This window comes from Chanos chanos, chromosome 5 (assembly GCF_902362185.1).
Source record: "Chanos chanos chromosome 5, fChaCha1.1, whole genome shotgun sequence".
Taxonomy (NCBI): Eukaryota; Metazoa; Chordata; class Actinopteri; order Gonorynchiformes; family Chanidae; genus Chanos; species Chanos chanos.
Genome location: NC_044499.1, coordinates 15178400 through 15200603, shown reverse-complemented (window position 1 = coordinate 15200603; position 22204 = coordinate 15178400). Strand labels below are relative to the sequence as shown.

The 22204-nt window shown below is 40.3% G+C and overlaps 1 protein-coding gene across 1 annotated transcript; it reads left to right on the top strand.

Moving 5' to 3' along the window:
- Window positions 1-294: 294 nt before the first annotated feature.
- On the top strand, window positions 295-21693 carry fbxl7 (F-box and leucine-rich repeat protein 7). The gene is made up of 4 exons (XM_030775906.1): window positions 295-365; window positions 3506-3595; window positions 18059-18676; window positions 20957-21693. Exons 1-4 carry the CDS (start codon window positions 329-331, stop codon window positions 21691-21693), a joined length of 1482 nt encoding a protein of 493 aa, XP_030631766.1. The 5' UTR covers window positions 295-328.
- Window positions 21694-22204: the final 511 nt, after the last annotated feature.

Here is a 22204-nt window from a genome sequence, read left to right as displayed (position 1 = left end):
TTTGTCTTCCAGAACGCAGTCCTGGACGCGAATTAATGCCTTAGCTGACATCATGGGGAATACATCTTTTGGATACCTTTAAGTAATGACCCATCATATCTGACAGTTTTCAACTGTCGATTTAGCAGACAGCAAAATGTTTGGACTGCTTTATTTTACTGTTATAGCGTACCCTACAGCGTATTAAAGGTCCGAGAGAAGCGAAGTACAACGGAGTGGAATTATTTTTGCATTTTTAATCTAACAAAATTCTGCAGGATTAAGCCACTGATTCTATTTCTATGGATATTTTTACGGAGCCTGGTCGATAGATTATGCATTCCACAGGATGGGTGCGAACAATGGGAAACAGAGTGGGAGTGAAGGTAAGTGCCAAACCCAAAGTTGCACAGCTAGTAAGAAAGCTCGATTTCAGCTGTTGAAGTACAATGCGTCCCAGAACCATGGTTTCAGCGTCACTATACTTTAAGAGGTCTTTGTAGGGTATATTAATCAGTTTTGTAGACTACACTTTCTGAATATTTGATTTTACTCTTACAGTGTTAGAAACAGAATCTGCCTACTTTAACGTTAATAGAAAAGTTAGAGTTGCGCTGTGCCGTCCTCTGGAACAGACATTGTGATGAATCGCTGTGACATCACGAATTACTGATAAAATACGTTTTATTAGGTTATTCTGCAGTATAAAAACTTCTTTTACCTTTCGTCAGAGATAATATAAAATACCATAAATAATACCAAATAATGTCTTATGACTCGGTAAAATAACTGGAACTGGAATGCAGTATGGCTAGATTTTTCTTGTGAAGGTTTTTCCACAAGATTCTTTCTCATTGGGCCAAACGTATAAAAGCTTCTCTGAAAATGTGGGATGCTTTCAGTGGATAAAACTCTCATGATGATAGAAGCATGCACCCCCCCTCCCGACTCACAACATATGCTGTTTCAGCTTACTGTATGATAGAACTGCCAACACATAACATCACGGCAGTCGAATATCACACAAAATAAAATAGGGTGCTTCATGGTTGTGAGGGCACTACAGAGCGTGGACTCAGGCAGCAGCGACGGAGGCCCAGAACTAGATTCAGAGAGGGACAGAGCTTGGCCTTGTCTGGAGCCAAGAATAGTGCAGAGTAAATGGAAGGCAGGTTTGGCATCCCCGTTCTGCCTATGTGGTGGTAAAAAAAAAAAAAAAAAAAAAAAAAAAGAATGGCAGAAAGACAGAGGGCAGACTTGATGGGAAAGAAATGTTTTAAATAGTTCACATTTTCTTTCTATGAGCATTATTTCCTATCCCACAATGCTGACAATCCTGAATGTGACAGGTTTGGCACTTGTTCTAAATAAATATGCTTGGCTATTGGACAACTCCCTGCTGAGATTTTGTGTAGGATTAATTACATGTTATAACAGGAAACAATGGTGATTTGGTTATGGTGAACTTTACTCTTGTGAGATGTAAAAGGGTCTAGTTATTTTTGTGTGCTCTGCTGAACACAGTGTTTTGTCATCATGCCTGAAGTTAGATGTTTCTTACAGTAAAAAGTTTATCAGTCGACATTTGTCAAAGAAGGAATAGGGCATAAAGAACCAAGTACAGGCCAAACAGAATAGAGTATCTGTTAAAGAGAGATAAAGCTTTAAAAAATCTTATCTGTTGCAACAGGGGTAGAATCCATCTCCCTGTGGATGGGTCAGAAATATGCCAAAGATAAAGGAAAAATGTAGCGCTGAAAAATGGGATAATGTAGTTCTTCACCATAGGCAACAGAAACAGAACAAAACAACAAGATATTCTAAAGAAAGGGTACATCGGACAAGGCTCTCTCCCTGCCAACACAGTTGCAGGTGAATCTAGGGTCTCGGGCTTCCACCAATGTTCCTATGGAGATGCTTGTAAAATCACCAGGTGAAAAGAATCGGTATTCGGCTGTGTATGGATTGAAGGGTGCCTGGGATAACCCTCACCCACCCAGACTGGCACAGGTTTCATGCAGTGAACAAGACTCCCCAAATTCAGTTGAAACTCAGGACTCAGGACTCCCCAAATTCAGTTCAGGTGAAAATCTAGAAAAAAATTCTATTCACACAGAGTTGGAACAAGAACAAAATAGACAGGCTAATTATTACAGCACTTGGTATCAGAAGAGAGTACCTGTTCTTCAAGGTTGAATAGAAATACTCAATGTTTCCTCTTCCTCTGTTTTATTTTGTTCATTCAAATTCCTAATTCAAAAGTAACGCCCCTATCATGGTCTAAGGCAACCATAATATTTGTACACAAATCATCATGTAGGTATATATCAATCCACTGTTTTTAGCAGAATTAAAGCATAAATATAAATGAAATGCATTGTTCCTGATTCTCATATTTTATGATTGTTGTGCTAGACTGCTTTAAATATGACGTTTTTAGACTACTAAACATCTAAAAACTGATGAGAATCACTTGATAACACGTTTAGTTGGTGTAGAACACAAAGAACCCTAATCTCTAATCACAGCATGTCCTGTCAAAACTGATTGTCTGTCCTACAGCCAAATTAAAAGGTCTCATTATTCTTCCAGTCCCAATGTCCATCTCAAACACATGGCTACCAGAATTTTGCACAGTTTGATGACATGGCTCCATCCTGTCATATCATATTACATTCACGTTCCCATTAAACTGTGTGTTTTTGCCAAAATATTTCACTTGCATAATATTCCACATTCCGGAGAGACAATACACAGTAAACATTGCTTGTGATGAAAGTAGACACCATTGTGAGCATTAGTGGCTGCTCCACATTGGCTAATGGATTTTGTCTTACATTTTCATACTTGTACTCAAATTCAGTTTTTCGTGAGCTTATTAAGTGAAAGCAGGTTTGTTTATACAGCCCAGAATGCTTTTGCCCAGTATGTGATAGCTCCTACTATCAGAGTATACCTTGTATGGTAATATGATGGCTAACTTAAGTCATGTTGTGTTTGTTTAATGAGTCTGACTATAAACATGTCTTGTATGTAATCTTACTGAGCAGTCCTTAAGTCTATGGTATTTCAAAATTATTTACTGTATTGAACAATCTGTTTTTTTAGTTGGTGATGAACAAAAATCGCCAAGTCATTTATTTGAGAGATTTTACAAAGCACAGTGTACCACTGAAAAGTTTGTAACAGTGTGCAGGCTTTAGTTTTCAATTTATTAATGTTTATTGTTCTCTGAAGCTGTGCTAATTTCACACAGACCTGTAATTATAAACAGAAGTTATGAAATGGATGAATCAGTCCTACATCTCTCTGTCTCTTTGTCTCTCTCTCTCTCTCTCCCCCTCTCTCTCTCTCTCTCTGTCCGTCTGTCTGTCTCTCTCTCTCTCTCTCTCTCACATACACACACACACACGCAAACAAAGTTTATTCGCCTGTCTGACAGTCATACTAGTTAAGTTGCGATGTCACTTTGCATGACGCATACAGGGTGTCCTGATATGTCCTGGGGTATCCTCTGTCTTTTCAGGGAAAGGCAGTTCCAGTATTTCCTCCGACCTGAGTTCAAGTACAGATCAGACGTCGACCAAAGCTCCAAAGAATGCAGCTACCAGTGAAGGTAGGGCATCTGTTCCTCATTAGGTCTCACTGGCCAGCCTTTCATTTCTTTTTCCCCCCTTTTTTTTTGCAGTGTTGACTATTTTTGGAAAAAATGCATGTTTTTAGAAGTACTTTTTATTGAAAACAATCTGCCCACCACCGTCAGTGTTGAGGGTGGAGGATCTTTTTCGTCTCTTTTTCGTTTTCACAAGCCTCCCAACTAAAGAATAAGATCCATTCCACATCCATGGTACTGTTTAAAGCGAACACGCTTCAGGGGATGAGACTGTGTGTGTGTTTTTGTGAGTGTGGGTGTGTAAGAGACACAGAGAGAGAGGGGGGGGGGGCAAAAATGATTTTTTTCTGTTTAGAGGGCATCCTTTGGAGGTTTCCAATGGATTGCCTTTTGTCTTAAGACCTACTGTCAAAATGTGGTGGCCTGCAAAGGCAAAGCAAAGAAACTGTGGGGAAGCAATGCAATAATAAAGGCAGAAGAACTGTACTGTTCTGTTTAAAATAACAACAAAGTACAAAGCATTGTGGGAGTGGTGAGTCAGTGCAGGGTGACCACTGTGGGGTCATGCAGTGAGTGTGGGGTGTGGGAGATAGCCCTCTGGTTGAAGGCAACATCATCACTACCCTGAGGTGTCAGTGGTTTCTCACCACAGCTTATGGAACTACCATAGTAAGCTAAGCTTGTCTTAGCTTCAACCTCAACTGTCGTCCACCCACAGTAAATGCCTGCGTCACACAGTGAATGACTGCCCCTGAAACACTGATTTACAATGGGGCCTCAGCGCGTCAGCCGTTACAGAGGAGCAAACAGAGACATTTTAGGTTCTTGTTTAGCTAAACAGTACAGATTACCCTCAATTGAGGTCTCTCTCATTTTGGCAGTCAAAAACCATATAAAAAAAGAGATGGACAGAGTGCTGAGTTTGCTAGCCTTGCTAGCCTTGTGATTTTGTCCTCCTTAAAGAGCAGTTTGCCGTACAGTATCTGCACTGTTAGATAGTATTGTTATGGTATGGGGCCCTTCCTACCAGTGTTTCCTCAGTAATAACTTTACTTGGCTATGTTCTTGTTTACTTACGTGATATCGGATTTTGGATTTTGTACATGTCTTAATTTGTTTTTATTCTTTTACAAGCGAACAAATGACTCACTGAATAAATGGCCCTTTGAAATTCTTTATCTGGGATATATTTTACGTCATAACCCCCTTCCGTGATTTCTAAGCAGCATTAATCTATTTTCATCCGTGACACATTCCAGGCTCATGTTAAAGGTTTGGTTTTGTAAGAAGCAGAATTTTTATTTTAAAGCTGCATACTTTTAGATGCTAGAAGGTTACTGTTGACTCTAATTGATTTGACTCCATTGTCTGTTTAAATAGTATCAAATGACTTACATTATCTACATCAGAAACTGCCAGCAAATACAAAATAACATAGAAAGAAAACGAAAGTTGCCTCACAAAAGCCTTTGAAAAAAAAGAAAAAAAGAAAGCATATCAGATCTGGCACAGCAAGCCTCTAACTATTATCTTTTTGACATGCAAAGTATCACAGGCTTTTGCTATGCTTTTGTGATGTACTGCGTGCTGAATTTTTGTTTTTAGTTTTTAGGGAGGCAGGAGGGCGGATAGGGTAGAATAAAAGAAAGCAAAGCAAAGCTGGATTGATTTTATCGGATGTAATTAGCCCAGCAGTCTTCGCTCCCTCTGCTGGAAGTAATCATTAGCCCTATGTTAGCTCAGTTTTTAAGCAGCATATGTTCTCTCTATTAGTCCTTCGGCTGTAAACAACAAAACACTTAAGAGATGACTGAGGTCTCAGGTTATAGTTGTACCTGCCATACACCTGGACTAAAGAGGAGAGCTTGAGGGGGTGTGTGAATTTTGGAACTGTGGGGGTGTGTGAATTTTGGAACTGCATGCAATTTTTAAAAAAAATGTATTTATTTTTTGCTGGGAACTGAAAGTTAATAGTTTAATTTAATAGTTAATAGTTAACTAGATTGGGAGGAGGGAAGAAAGTAAAAAGTAAACTGAAAAGAATGAGCCCTAATTTTTGCTGTTGACTAAAAAAGATTAGGAGGGGGGGGGGGGGGGGGGGCATTTTCATCCAGCTTCATCAGTCTGGGCTTCCTACACATGCACATCTCCTCATTCCTCTGCAGACCCCACTTATGGGCTCTCAGCTGGCCAACAGCAATATCACATCGTTTTGTAAGAGGGAGAGAAGCTGGATGTGCGTCAGGGCAGTGGAATTTAGTTTCCCTGACAATAGATTCAGAGAGAGTCTGACTCACTGAGGGAGGAGTCATTATTGTTAAAAAAAAAATTGGGGCTAAAACAGTGCTAACTGCAGTATTTAGGAGATGGACACGTGTGAGCAAATATGTCTCATATTTGACCCCAACAGCAATCCAGCCAACCAAGAAAATGCTTGTCGTATTGGACAAGTAAAGATAGTGTCAAGTGTTGTCTGAGAATATCATGCTGAAGCGATAAACAGAAATGTTTTGCATATGTGAAAATGACAGAACCCCATCAAAACTGGTTAGATTTTGATTCCCAAAATATTCACTCATAATATTTCAAATGTTCTGGGAACTTTCCCAGAATCTTAAATTGTTAGTTTGGAATACACTGGCAGCTCAAGGAGTACCAACTGCACTGAAGCTGTGTTACAGCATGACTTTCAGTATAAAGTTAAGGCGAGTTAAGGAGGACCTCAGTCACATTGACTGCACAGAGAAGGAGGACAGTGGCACCATTACTCATGGTAATCATAGAGCAGGGACCACAACTTATGGGTTTGTTTGCACCACACTCTTTGTGAATAGTACACAGTTGACATTATCTCTCAGATTAAGTATAGAGTATGTTTATTACAAAGTTACCAGTCCAACCCCTAACATACATATGGTTGAAAGAAATGGACTGCTGTTGTATGTTGTGTGAATTTGCTGCAGAAATGTGATCTGTCTGTCTGGAGCATGCTGAGGAGAGGAGTCAGGGGTGAGCTGTAGTTCACTCAGGGAGAACCACATTAGCATTCTGTGGGAGGTGGCAGACTGGACACACACACACACACACACACACACACACACACACACACACACACACTGTTGCCATCATAGGAAGTTGAGAATGCAATCATTTCAGACCTGCCAAGACGCAAATTTTAGTAATGTTTGTTTCCTTTTGAGACTTCAAGCTCTTTGAATTTACTGTTAGACAGTTACATAGGCTATTCATCAAAAGAAATGTTATGACATGTTTTGCTAGCCAAATGCTAACTCTTCCATATTTTTTATTTGTTGAGATGTATACATTTTAAGTGAGTGGCTGAGCTCAGGTGTGCTGTGGTCTATGTTACTATTTCCTGTTTTAAATGTGATGTTGACGTATATGAGACTTGGTACACAGCTGTACATCAGTGAATCTGTTGAATGAGTGTGTCAGTAAGAGGCCAAGTTCTGGATATAGGCCATTAGAACCATTGAATGAGAACATCAGCCATAAAACCCTACTCTCCTCTCTAACCCTAAGAATGATTAGGGTAATTTGCCTTTTCAAATACATCAAGTTCAGTGTAGGGGTTTTATAAAGTGACTATTGTTAGGAGTGGTTCTTTAAAGAATTTTAATTCATTCTCATAAAGAGACTTAAATCAAACATGTCTAGTGTGAAAACAAACGTCTTTCCAGAATGGATACAGACTGTGCACTTGTTAATTTTTAGGGGTGATATTTTTAACGTATGACAGCATTCCTTATCAAAACCACTTTTTCCCTGTGCAGCTCAGTTGGAAAAGCTGTTGGAATACAGCAGTAACATTTTGTGAGTGATTATACAGCCTACATACGTTTTCCTCTTGCATTCCTTGCAGTTCACCTGTATTACTCTGTTATATGAAGTTAATGTCAAGTCCAGAACCCTACAGAGCATGGATTTTACTGCACCATATAATTTGTTGTGTCTGTCTCTGACATGCACACCTATACATGGTAAAGCTAAAGCTTCCATTACTTCACTCTTCACAGACTATATGCCTCATTAGATAGCGAGAAGCTAGATCTGTTTTGTTTTCTTCAAAAAATATTACCAATGCGTAATCTACTGAAATTATTAAATTATTCTTCAGACTACTGCACAAGATGTTTCAGAGACAGAGGGTCTCAGAGGAATGATTGCTGAAACATATTAGTGCCTCTCTTGTCCCAGAAATGGTCATATCAGTGGTCATAGGAGATTTTAAGAGGGAGGAACCTTTTCCATAAAGGAAAGCTGAAAATTCCAATAAACCCTCTCTAGTAGCTTGTGGCCAACTGTTCCACAGCTGTTTCTTGGGTCATTAGCATGTCATAACAACATTACGGGTCATGATTTTGATTTTATGTCTCTACGTTTGCTCCAGAGGTTTTGTGCACCTGATTTGACATTAGAGGAGCGGTCTGTGTTAAAGGTCCTTTTTCTGACACACCAGAAAAGTCCAAGTTTTTAAAACCAAGCTCTGGAGAGCTTGGTCTGGATGAATTTTCTGAGGCAGGAAACAGAGTGGGTGTTGGAGAACACTCATGGGGAGGGAGGTATTCAAAGCAACTTGATAGGAGCAGTGAGGTCTACAGAGATGCCTCCCAAGAGCATGTCGAATAACATTCATCAAACACTGCTTCATATGACAGTAGGAGAGGGATAGGAAGGCTCTTCAATTTTTCACTTACTCCTCAAAAAACACATTAAAGACCCAGAAGAAAACATTTACGAGTCCAGCACTGGAGCACAGTTTTGGAAAATAGAGACTCAGAGAGAGAGAGAGATGGTGGTTAACTATTTTGAATAATATTTCTGTGAGGTCATCGTAACTCATGAGTCATGAGAGGACTCGTCCCTTTTTTCCAATAAAATAGCAGTTAGTTTTGAAGTATAAGATAAAGTGCAGATTACAACATTTAATGCAGGTCTCAGGGGAAGAAACAGAATGAAGGGCCATACATTTAATTGATTTTGTTTCCTGTGGCCTCACATTACATATCACTCAGTTTTTGTTTTTGTTTTTTTCTTTGCTGCATGATGTCAGAATAGGAGGTTAATGCAAAGACTTATTTTGCTAATGTCACTGAAGAGTGTACTTTGGCTTAATTTATACTCACCCCCATAAAAATAACCTTAAATAGAAAAAAAATCAGTCCAGGTTGAGCCCTCTGTGCAATGGAGAGAAGTAATACCACTTTAATTTCTCCTTGAAGAGATGTTCCTTATCCTTTAGCTTTGCCTATGTACTGACAGCGTTGAAAGCTGCTCAACAGCAGACGGAAACCGTACTGTTTTTTGAGGGAAATGTCCTGCAGGTGTTTGCATTATAACTCCTCCCAAGACCATGTTTGTATGTTTAACAAAACACTGTGGATGATGGATTCAAATTGCTTTTTCACCCTCTTTCCTCACTGCAACCTTGCGCATTTTGTAGTTGAACGTGTTGCATTGCTAGTCATGACAACTAACAAATCTCTGTGGCTTAAGAAAGGAAACAGGCGTAGTGAGAATGCCAAAAAGCAACTATAGCTAAGGTGAGAGGAATCTGTTCTTAGAGTGCATTTAAGTCCAATCCATTCTGCATTCAACTCCCTTTAGTTATCAGATCCCAATGTATTAAAACAACTCTCTCTCTCTCTCACACACACACACACAGAACCTGCTTCTCTCATTTTATCCCCAAACACCTTTATTTCATTGTTTTTTCAGTTCAAGCCATAATTATTAATGTCAGTATGGCTGTCCCACCATTTTGCTTAATAAACTGAACCATGGCGCCAGTGTTGTGAGATGAATTTGATTAATGATGCAGTGTCCTTTAGTTCACACATCCTGTGCTGGGGAGGCACTTTTAGAGGGAGGACCTCACAGGAATACACATGACAATCTAATTTAACACACATACCGTTCACACTGGACAGAATTGTGCTAAAAGAGAGCGCCTCATTCAACCACAGTTATTCTTTCCAAAGAACAACAACTAATACAAAACCTCACAGGTACTGTGATAGAAGCAGGTTTCTAAATGGAAAAGTTTCACCCCTGTTCACATTTTCGGTCATTTTAACACTGTAATGCCCACAACAGCTTACATCTAATGAAATGATCAATAGAAGTTTTCTAAACTGCTGAAGTTTTGAAATCCAGTAAATATAGTAATGTGTGACTTTCTTAGACTGGCTAACAGAAAATATCTGTGAAAGATACAAACCTCATCCTACCTCATCTGACAATATTTCAGAAAAGCATTAACAGAATAGGGCTCACTTTTTTTTTTCAATCAAATGGTTTATGATTAAGGTTTTTTTTTTTTAAAAAGGAAAAAAAAAAAAAGAAATCCAGGTGAACAAGATTAAAACACCAAATCATCAAAAGGTTGAACTTCCCCTTCAAAGTCATAATTCTATTATTAATTTCTTCCTCTTCCTTTTCCTCAGGAAAAAGTTGATGTCCTATTTTTGAGACAAATCAGTGCTCCCGTGTAAAATAAAGATTTAGCTTGGGGGAAAAATAAAGATAAACATTGCTGTCAAAAGAACTGAATTTTGTATGCAATTTATAATGTGTAAACATATTGCATTTTCTTTTTCTCATGGTATGGCTAGTGCCTGGTACCACCAGTGTCAGGGTAACTGTTAAAATACTTTACTTTACTTTACTAGAGGGTAAAGACAGACAGATTAGAGAAGTGTCGTAATTTCAACATGCCGCGGGTATCTGTGACAAGTGTTGACAATAGAATCAGTGCGGGACGGTGAAACAACTCAAAACCAGCCATCACCAGAAGGACTTATTGCAGGCCGGCCAAAAAGACTTGCACTTTCATGTCAAATGGTGGGATGATTACAGCCACCACAATGTGCTCTTGATTAGTGAGATAGAGACGTAGTCATGCGAGGTCAGTTTTCTGGGTAAATGAGTGCTTTTCTCATGTGGAAGGGATTGAGTAAACACTGTGCCCTTTAGGGACGGCCGCTGAAGCCTGGAGGGAGCGTGTACTGTCTGGAGCATGTGGAACAGCGTGGGAGACCTCATGGTGTGTCTTACTCAGTGCTCTTAAGACACACTTATTTCATTACAATTGCTACAGTGTGAAACTAGCATTGACTTTTAGAGTTGGCTTTGTGTGAAAAGATTCAGATAGTGTTAGGGCAAGATCTATGTTTGTCTCCATGCGTGACAGTGAAAGCTGTTGTAGACTGCCATGCTGGGAAGGAGGAACACTCTGATACCTCTCATTTTACTGGATTCTCAATCCTCTCTTTTAGCAAGTTCAACCTCTTTGTCTATATCAGGTATTATAAGTGACTAACAGAATTATGAGGGCACTTTCTCTGTCTCGCTAATGTATGTGCAGCATATGCACACTCAGTGGCCCTCTGTTTCTGATACTGGTTTCCTGTCTTGGGGAACTTTAGGGTGAACAGGAAGTTACTGGGCAGTCAATTCCATTGTGCCCAAGCTACTCTGATGAGGTCATTACTTCCTTTTCAGTGGCCAGTGTTTTACTACATCATGAGCTGTTTAATCCGTTTCGTGTGAAAATTAAAACGGATTACATTCGGTGATTTGAGATATTCATGAGGTCAGTTCACATCAGTATATAGGCCTTTTAATGACCGTTGAGGTGTATAAAGAACTTTTAATTTTTATTTGTTAATGATATGTTTCCTTTGTTCGAAAAAGAGCTTTAAGGTTCGCCTAGGTGCCACAAAGCATTCAGAAGACTGCATGAGTATCCGACACTGTAGATGAGCTCTAGTCTGCCTTGATGAGGTTTACATCATGTTTCCACTGAGGCGTGCCTACCCCAGTCTGCAGATTAAATGTCTTTCAGTCTGAGAGATTAAGGTTTTCTAAGCCCCTCAAGTGACCATGAATAATGAGCTTGTGGCCCAATTAATCTCCCTGGCATACAGTAAATGTGTGCCAGGGCAAGGGTTAGACTAGCATCAAATGTGCCACAGGTCTTTGAGACATACAGCATGATTGACAAACAATGGAATATTTGTCTGTGTCATTTAACTTACTGTGCTGACTGGACTGACTGGATTTTTCAAACACACTTCTGTTTTAACTTTATCTCTTTACTTTAACGTCTTAACTTTATGCCTTAACTTTATTAACCCATTACTGATAATTCAAATGTGGGTTCTTGCCAAGGTTTTTCATTTATATTACACTTGTAGTAAACAACATTCCTGTTGCTTAGACAGTGCAGTAAGACAAGCTGAAAGTTTACTATGATTTAAATCGTAGTGAAATTCATTAGAAACAATTTGACTGTAATTATTCATTACTGTATCTTGTTGATCACATTTGCTCATTCATTGCCTTAGGATTTGTGGAAGGGATAGGATAGTGTGTGAAGTGGTGAGTGAGCGAGAGTGAGTGAGAGAGTGTGTGTGTGTGTGTGTGTGTGTGTGCGTGTGTGTGCACGCTTGTGGTTAATTTGAGTGCAGAGGGGCCCTGAATGGGACAGTGAGTGATCAGGCTGCAGAATGCTTCACCAGACTTTCTGCTTTATGCATCATCAGAAGGAGGAGGAGGAGGAGAGAGTGAGAGAGAGAGAGAGAGAGAGAGAGAGAGAGAGGGAAAGAGAGAGAAAGAGGGGGAAAACAGGGATGACTGGTTTGTAACATGAAATGCATCTCTTTTTCCTTCTTTACTGTGGCAAAGCCCTAGTTTAAAGGCCAGATGTTTGAATATTTCCTCTATGATGTTTCTGATTTAATAAAAAGGAATCCCGCTCATATGAATGAATGATTCCAGAGACGAGGTCAGAAAACTTTCACAATTTATGGTGACACAATTACTCAGCCTCTTTTTAAATATGATAATTAGTATGTGGAAACATCAAAGACAAAGATTAGAACCTCTACATATGCTATGCAGATAAAATGAAGGAAAATATGCATTTAGAGAAATGCTACCAGTGCACACAACTTCTTAAGACGACTCAGGATGGTTTGTAAATCTTACTGCTTTGATACCTGATACAGCTTATGGAGTTCTAATTGAAAACAAAATCTGTTTAAGACATGTAAATCTGCCATAAAGCCCCTCTGGCTTTCATGCTTTTAAAAATGAGCAAATTACAAATGAATGGATGACATTAGCATGCAGAGCACAAATGTTACAACAGGTTGAAAATATATGTAAAACACATGAAAAATGCTGTATTGGTTTGGCGTATTCTCTGAAGGCCCACCTCAAGGCTACCACTTGTACGTTTCAACAGTTTCAGTGATTAAGGGATGTGTGTTGAGTGTGTTTAGGTGTTTTTTTTTGTTGTTGTTGTTTTTTTGAGACTCGAAAAACCATTTTCATCTGCTTATGTTGATGGTACGTTAGTTAGTGACTGTTCACTTTTGTTCAAAAGAGTTGATACTATTTTGATAAAATATACTCAACAGCGTGTGGGCGTGCATAAGCGAATCCCCGTCGTTGCAGGAGAGTTTAGTGAGGTGATTTTAAGCGCTACGTCCATGTGGTCTCATCGATGGTGGGGTGAACACAGCTGCTTTTATAAGATCAGCATAGCGGTGCAGGGCCAGAGAATCTCGCATGAGAAGCACAGAAGGCATTTTAATGAAAGCAAGATGCCCTGCTGGAAGCTGGACGGGCAAAGCTGAGGAGTAATGCAGGACCAACAGTCTGTCAGTAACTGTGGTTAGACAGACATGTCAGCCACGCACAGAGAAGACCAGGTCTGTCAACAACCTCAAGTAGCGCTATACTCATCAGACCTTGGTCCTACAGAAAGCACCGCAGGCCCCCAAAATAAGACTGTCTGGAATTGTTTGTCGCCTATGCCAACATTTCGTTTCTGATTATTTCATCGATTTGTGTAACATATGTCCTTAATAGAATTGACACTCCGGGATAAGACTTCCAGTGCATCAAAGTGTTAGAGTCTCACAACCTGACTTGCAACATTGAAATGTGACAAGTTCCCAAGGCTGCGTTCTGAGATCCGGTTACTGTCGGCTGCCAGGGGTCAAGGCCTGTGTCAGTGTGGTTGAAAATGCATTATGACATCACATTCTGTTTCTCTTAACTGAAGACAACTGTATAACTAGTGAAGGGTGAAACTTGAAGCCAACTACCAAGTAGTCAAAGGAGTTTTCACCTGAGACAGGGCATTTTTTGACAGATAACACAACCCGGTTGTGATGGATTATAACAGTATATCGATATGAATGACTTTGATGGATGTTGTGTCGGCGGTTCCAAAGATCTGCACTTACCGTACATATACTCCCTTACTCTGTGTGCATGTGTGCCTTTGAGTGTGTGTGTGTGTGTGTGTGTGTGTGTGAGAGAGTGAGAGAGAGAGAGAGAGAGAGAGAGAACAACATTTTTTTTTCATATTTTGACCTCCATGATATGATAAAGATTGTTTCATTCATTAATAGAAAGCGAGAGGGAATTAAATTGACCGTTATTTTTATTTTTATACACGTTCAGTTGATTACACTGTAACTCAGAAAAAAAAAGAAGTTAACTTTCCCAGACGGTATGCTGTGTGTGGAAGCCTGCAGTCATGTCTGTTAGCGTAAACAACACGAGACCAAGACTGACCTCCGCTTCACCCTCACTACAACCATTAAAGAGCCTGCCCAAAACATGGAAATTGGCCCTCATTCCAAACATCTCATTTTCATCCTTCAAAAGAGGAAAGATTTTGAACAGAGATTGTGGTAAAAGGTCTTGTCCCTAGATAAGGACCAATTTGCATTGAGGTGTATTTCAGAACAGTTCTCCTGGGAACACGCCTGAGATGAAACAGGACTTTTCAGCAGCAGCATAACTACTGATACACATTTTCTCCTCTCCTCTACACATCTTTTACTGTTGGAGTGTTTTCAGATACACTACCAAATTTATAATTTGATCATTTTATAGTTGAAATCGCACTTGACACCCTCAACCGACGCACCCATTTTTTTCAGATACCCGTCTCCTGACTGATTTAATGTAAGTAAATTCAGATTATGCTGCCGTGGCGCATATAATGAGTCAGAAAAGACGTGTATGGCAATAGGTCTGACAGGAACCATAATGAAATCACTCTGCAGTGTAAATGATATGTCATACTTCATGAGTTAATATTACCCTGCATTTAATTTCAGTAGCGAAAGGATGAACATTGCAGGTTTGTTTAAATGTTTGTACGGGAGGGCGCTATTCAAGCGCTCTGGTTTGAGTGATAACAGGACTCCCATGTGAAGTGAGCTGCTTGGAAAAATTGCATTCCTCACATTCTAGCTTGTCATTTTTGGGGCGCATCAGTGAGAACTCTCACTCAGTGCTTATCTTAGTGCCCTCCAGTCTGAGGGAGTCACTCTAATTTTCATGTTTTTGCTCTATGTTTTTCAATGTCTGATTAAAGACTCTTAAACCGTGGAGTAAAGTCTGTGTTTGAATAGACAAAAAATGAAATAATGAACTCAGCTGCTCAAAAATAACACATGTCTTGGAATTAACGATAGTTTCAGTGCTAAGGGATGTTTTTATGATGCATGTGTTTTCCATAATGTCAGTGGACCAATAAATTTGACATTTTGACATATGGGTAAAATTTAGAAAAATTTTCTAAGAGGGTGACAAATGGTCTACACAAACAAGTAACTCATACTAATCGCCTAGCATAGTCTAAGACAGTTTTAATTGGTATTTAACCAGATTTAAGAAACCTAAGAGGTTTTTTCGTGCTACGATCATTTCGGTTGTAGGAGATTTGACATAGTAATTACTCTTGAGATGCTCTTCAGAGAGGTCTCTTAAATGGGATGATGCTTGTCAATCTGTTCTAAAACATAATCTCATACCATCAAACTAGTTCTTCAAAAAATCCTGTCCTGACATTTTCCATTGACTTCATAACTCCTCATTGTCCTTGTAAATGACAAATTTTTATATTTGTCTTTCTGCATGAATGCATTTTTTAGTTATTTTTCTAGTTATTGCATCACAGAATTCTTCCAGTTTGTGCTAAATGTCGCTAAATGTTCCAGTGGATGGAAAAAAGTCTCTTGTGTATTGTACAATTCATTTGTTTTGTGTCACCCTGTTAATGTCATCATGAAGAATCTACTTAATGAAGTGCCTAAAGCAGCAAACAAACAATGTTATGTTTGTGAGATGTCAGGCTGATCTTCCAAAGCCTTCACTGGGTAAATCTGTGTGTGTGTGAGAGAGAGAGATGGAGGGGGTGAGAGAAGAGGGGCAGTGTTCAATGAGCATTGACTTTAAAAAAGAATACATGTCTGTGGTCTTCATTACACTAGTCTGGAATACCAATCTACAAACCACATCACATCACAAAAGGACTCACCTACCACATATTATTATTGCCTTGAGGTTCAGAAAGGCAAACAGGAGTAATTTTAGAGGGCTGTACTTTAGATTGGTGATTTAACTTCAAATGCCACTCTCATTTGCATCCCAGTAAACTGGAAACTGGCAGGAACTGATCCTTAAATAGAAAACATCATAAGTGCTCTTGTCTGAGGATCTAGGGTTCCTTTTGGTATATTGTATGGCCGGCTCCTTTTGGAATAATATGTGGCCTCTATTATTTTATATTATTACATATTATGTACAAAAATATTTATATTTTTGGTTTTAAACAGTTTTTAGTTCTCCGAATCTTATTGTCAAAAAACAGTGCTGTCTTGTGTTCTGTGCTGCAGTCAAATAGCACAAATTTTTGTGTTCTAATTTTTTTATTTGTTTATATTTTGGTGAAACCGATGACTCAGGAAGTTGCAGGAAAACAACTTGGCTAAGTTTTCAGTTTTGAGGACATATCTCCATGCCAGTTACTAAGTTTCAAGTAACAGTCTAACAGTAATTAACTCTCCATCCTGATTTAAAAACCTAATCAGTGATGAAGTATTGGATAGTTAGGATAGCCATCCGCTGGGCTCATAGTCTGAGCCCCCTTCATTTGTATTACTGCATGAGGCAAAGGCCCTAAGAGAGGCACTGGAACAGAGTAGTGGTTTTACAAATGGAACCTTGATTAGTACTGATGGAGGATTAGCCAATTATTCTTAATCCCCCCTCTCTGTGCCTCTTAGCAGCCTGACAGGCATGCTCCAGAAGGGCTACTCTTCAGTCTCTCCAGTCACAGCCAGCTGATCTAAGCTGTTAAAATCCTATTGTCGGTTCTCAGCATTAAGATTTAATTGCACAGCTCAGAACATGGCGGCCTTTCCGCTTCTATAGTCTCTGTATGAGATATTGACTAGGATGATCTTACCTGAATATATAGTTTTGACAGCATAACTTTCTTCGGTATCGATTTGAGATGAGTGACGTAGTTAATAGTTATTTCATGATTCCATTTCAATGGTTATTTTGTCATTTGGGAATAAACCTTTTTTTTTACCACGGCATTGTTATCAATGAAGTAAACAGTACATCCTGATAGTTTTTGGTTAGACTAGGTTGGCACTCACTCCTCATGCCTCTGCCTTTCTGCCTTTAGTTTTAAATTTAGTTAAATGAAGTCATGGCTTGTCATATTTGTCCCCTGAGTCTTGCATATCTACTGCTTTTTGTATACAGATGTCGTTTCCATACAGGAACACATGGTGGCACTGAACTGGAAACTGAGCTTCTGCTATGCCAGTATGCCCCACAGAGAAAATGGGGGGGGGGGGGGTGTGCAGCCTTCCTCTTATTCCTCCATTCTCAGTATTTTCCACTTTAAAAGCAAAGCGTTTGTCTTAAAGAACAGGGTCTTATAGGCACGGTCATGTTCAGACCTCAGGGTTCAGTGCTCATATCAGTCACAATACACAGTATGAGGTAGTTGTCTCAGTGGTTATCTGGTTAAAGCTTCTTTAAGCACATATTAAAAATAGTTAGCCTTTAATCTTCATGTAAGTATTAATTCTCTGGAGGTCACTGAGGTTATTGAAAGCCAGGTTTTGGATGTCTGCAGTTATTGGAGTCTCAGTGGAGGCCAGATTCTGGAGTACTGGAAACTCTGAATCTGTCATGGGAGATTAATCTGCCTGAATTTGGTTTTTCTTGGTTGGGGTGAATACTCCAGACCTCCGTCTCACTTTTTGAATGGTAACATTTTCATAGCCATGAATCCAGGATTAAAAGACTTATTGCTCTTCCTTTGTACTTCAGTATAAGACTATTGGAATGAAGTAATGAGGACAGAAGTAAATAAGCCAAAGAGATCATTTTCAAAATTGGTTTCCTGTGAGGGCCAAACTGAAATGTCAGATGTAAAGTGAAATCTGCAAGTTAATTTAATATCATTAGGTGGAGGGTCCTTTAAGTAAAAGGTTTTTCTAAATCTGAATAGACACATTAAACTTTATTTATGCCTTTTAAAAGCAGTGAAAGTATCTCAAGATGTGTAATGTCTCTCCTAAACTCTTCTCTGTCTCTCTCTCCCTCTTTTAGACTCAGACCTTAGTATGAGGACACTGAGCACGCCCAGTCCTGCTCTGATCCTGCCCCCATGTTCCTCACCACTGGGTCCTGGTGCCTTGCTCAATGGCTCCTCCACATCATCCTCCTCCTTCACTGCAGAGACTGTTGCCATGGTACACGCCCCACCCACCGTCCTGACCCACCCCCAGCGTAGCCTGCATCACTCCAGAGATCAGCAGATCGCACCAATCGACATCCTGCCCGACCACGCCTTCCTCCAGATCTTCACCCACCTACCGACCAATCAGCTGTGCCGCTGTGCGCGAGTGTGTCGGAGGTGGTATAACCTGGCGTGGGATCCGCGGTTGTGGAGGACGATTCGGTTAACGGGGGATGTGCTGCATGTGGACCGCGCGCTGCGGGTGCTCACGCGACGGCTGTGCCAGGATACTCCCAACGTGTGTCTGACACTGGAGACGGTGGTGGTCAGCGGCTGTCGGAGGCTGACCGACCGTGGGCTCCACACGGTGGCCCAGTGCTGTCCAGAGCTCCGCCGTTTAGAGGTAGCTGGCTGTTACAATATCTCCAATGAGGCTGTGTTTGAGGTGGTGTCACGTTGCCCTAATCTGGAGCATCTGGACGTCTCAGGTAAACTATGCCAAATCAAGGAGTTTTTTGCTAATAGACCATCTCATAAAGTCACTTTGAGAACTCTCTTACTAAGAGAACAAAAAATTGGATAATAGCATTCACACTTACAGGAAATTCTCTTTTTTTTCCATGGCTTTGCTTAGTAATCCACTGATGTTTCCACTGAAGATGCCATTTCATAGTGTAAGTGGCCCAGATGTAGGAGCAGCTTAAAATAGTGACTAGCATGGAACAGATTTCATTTACTTTAATGTTCCAAAATTCTGATATTTTCCAAAGGAATATTCATCTAAATTTCTCTGACTTTGCATGTCAAAAATCTAAGTGTTTGAATGCCCTGACGTGGCAGGCAATGCCTAACTCACAGTAACTCAACATGTGTCATAAATGTGCATTTGAGTAGCATACACGTGTAATGTCACTCTTTATTCCAAAATATGTTCTGCCCACTCTTATTTTAAGGCACTAAAATATCAGGCTGTAAATGTCAACAGAGAAAAGTAACGAAAAACTAAATCAAAACCCAAAAAACCAAAGACAACAGAAGGAACCTTTCTTCTTTTCCTTCCTACATCAGAGAAGACAGCCGCCGGATTTGGTCTCATAGATTATTCTGAAATGTCCCTGTTTTCCTCTCTGAGCTGGGAAAGATATTAATAGATCTAGCATTCTCTCTGTGTGTTTGTCTTCCCTAAAGGAAAATAAGCCCATGCAGAACTAGGACCTCTGACACGCAGGACCGTGGCGGATGGTCTGTTCCCCTCATTTAGCAAGCATTGCCAATGAAGCCATTGACAGACCCTCTCTGATGAATGCTTATTTACAAACAGTGTGATAATCCAGTTCATTTCTTTGAGGCTGGTTTTAGTTTCTCAGGACTTGAATCACGTCAGTGCAGATGATATAAAAGATTACTTAGTTTTGTTGTTGTTGTACCACAATTTATAGGCCTATTGCTCATGAAATGTCATGCAGCTGAAACTGTTGGCAAGTTCCATTCAACTCCCTACCCTCCTATATTTCTGTACCAAGAAAACTTAAACAAGTACCCTGCCTCCTATCTACAGTTAGGACAGTGGGCAGCTGAGAACATGACTGTACAATGAGCAATTCAAAGAATGACAGCCTCTCTCTCTTCTACTTCCTTTAGTCCCTTTCCTGGTGTTTTATTTCCGATTTCCTGCTCCTTTCTTCCCGTTTGAGCATATTGTTGGTTTCCCCGTGTATATGCTTCAGTCTGGCTGAGGTCCCTCTACCGTTGAATCTCAGCTATACATTTTCAGCTGTCTTCCTGAAGACACAGGCAGTGATACCATCCCCCACCCTGACTCACAAGACGTAACTCATTTCAGATGTCTCTCCAAGGTTCAAATCACCTCTCCTCTTACCTTTTTGTAGGACAGTTAAAGACCCGGCACTGAATTAATACTAAACAATACATTACAGAGGTGGGTGAACATCTGGAATGTTGTTCCCTGAAGACAGCTAGCCAAGACAAACTGGAAAACCTAAAAGAAAGTGTCTTGATTTTGATTTTTGCTTTTTCTTGAAGTAACAATCCAGGGATAGGCAGTGGATACAGAATTAAGTCAGTTGTCTTCAAAGAGGCCCTGTCAACACCTTCTGTTAGATCAGATTTTGGTGATCCGATCACAAGTGGACAGCTGTAAAGTACAGGTGTAAATGCACCCATTACGCATTTAGGTCACATAGATTCAAGTGTTTAAGTGGGAATGAGACTGTGTTGACATAAATTAAGTTTGAATACAAACAAGTTAATCATAAAAACTATGCTTTCGTACACACTCATTCTTCATTACAGCTTGTACTCGACTTACCATGGGATTCCGTTCTGAGCACCCCATCAAGTTGTTGTAAATCAGGAATCCCCTTATATGCCTGAGGCCAGACACCCAAACACGCCAAGACCCAAACAATGACAAGTACTGCTGCTTTACTGCAGTGTGGGAAACAGACGTTATCGCACTGTAGATAGAACAGTCATCATTAGAAGTTACGATGAAATATCGGTATTTGAAAATAATATAATAATCGGTTAATCGTAAGGTTAATAAAAGGTCTATTGTGGGTCCAAGTGGTTATGAATTGCGTATGTCATAAGTCGGGGACAACCTGTGTATTTCTGCTATCTTTGTGTCAGCACTTTTTATAGCAGAACTAACGTCTCAACGCTGACCTAGTTTTCTCTGTGCTGATAAAACGCCAGGGCTTGTCTATCTTTGTCATTACATTTGTTATCTTTTCCTTTCCCTGCAGGCTGCTCCAAGGTGACTTGTATCAGTCTGACAAGGGAGGTGTCACTCAAGCTGTCTCCTCTGCATGGCCAGCAGATCTCTATTCGTTATCTAGACATGACTGACTGCTTTGCCCTGGAGGATGAGGGTCTGCACACCATTGCCGCCCACTGCACACAGCTCACACACCTGTACCTGCGCCGCTGTGTGAGGTTGACAGACGAGGGTCTGCGCTTTCTGGTCATATACTGCCCATCTGTACGCGAGCTCAGTGTTAGCGACTGCCGCTTCATCAGCGACTTCGGCCTGCGTGAGATAGCTAAACTGGAGGGCCGTCTGCGATACCTGAGTATCGCGCATTGTGGCCGCATCACCGACGTAGGCATTCGCTACATAGCCAAGTACTGTGTCCGGCTGCGCTACCTCAATGCCAGGGGCTGCGAGGGCCTCACAGACCATGGCATTGAGCATTTGGCCAAGAACTGCCTCAAGCTGAAGTCTCTAGATATAGGCAAGTGCCCCTTGGTATCAGATGCGGGGCTGGAGCTCTTGGCACTGAACTGTTTCAACCTGAAGCGACTGAGTCTAAAATCCTGCGAGAGCATCACGGGCCAAGGCCTCCAGGTGGTGGCCGCTAACTGCTTCGACCTGCAGCTGCTGAACGTGCAGGATTGCGATGTGCCACTGGAGGCGCTGCGCTTTGTTAAACGCCACTGCAAACGCTGTGTGATTGAACACACCAACCCTGCTTTCTTCTGAGACGCTGAGTGGGTAGCACAGACGAGGACCATGCATAGATACAGTGCCACTAGCTAAAGTGCCAGTGGCTTTTCAGTCACACAAATCCAGTCTTTTGCAATGGCTATGAAGAAATTCCCCATGCTGGGCCTCTCAATATATTTTTTTTTTCAAATCAAGGACTTGTTTTTATGTTTTTTATTCATTTATTTATGTTTTTATTCACCTCTTTTTTCAGTTATCTTTCCCCTTTGTATTTGTGTCAGATGATATTCCATTAAACTTTGTATAGAAATGTATCATTTACTTCGAAAGGGATTTCAGGCAATAATTAAACAATGATGCAGTTTGTTTACTTTCGGGTGGATATGGAAGCATGCTGTGACTAACTGGAGTGATCCTAATTCAGTCTGTTTCTCATTTACACAATAATTGTTTAGAGGTTATAACATGAAACTCTTTGAAAAACATTTGACAATCATTCAACAGAATAAATGACAATGTTGACCTTATAACTGTAATATAAGATTCA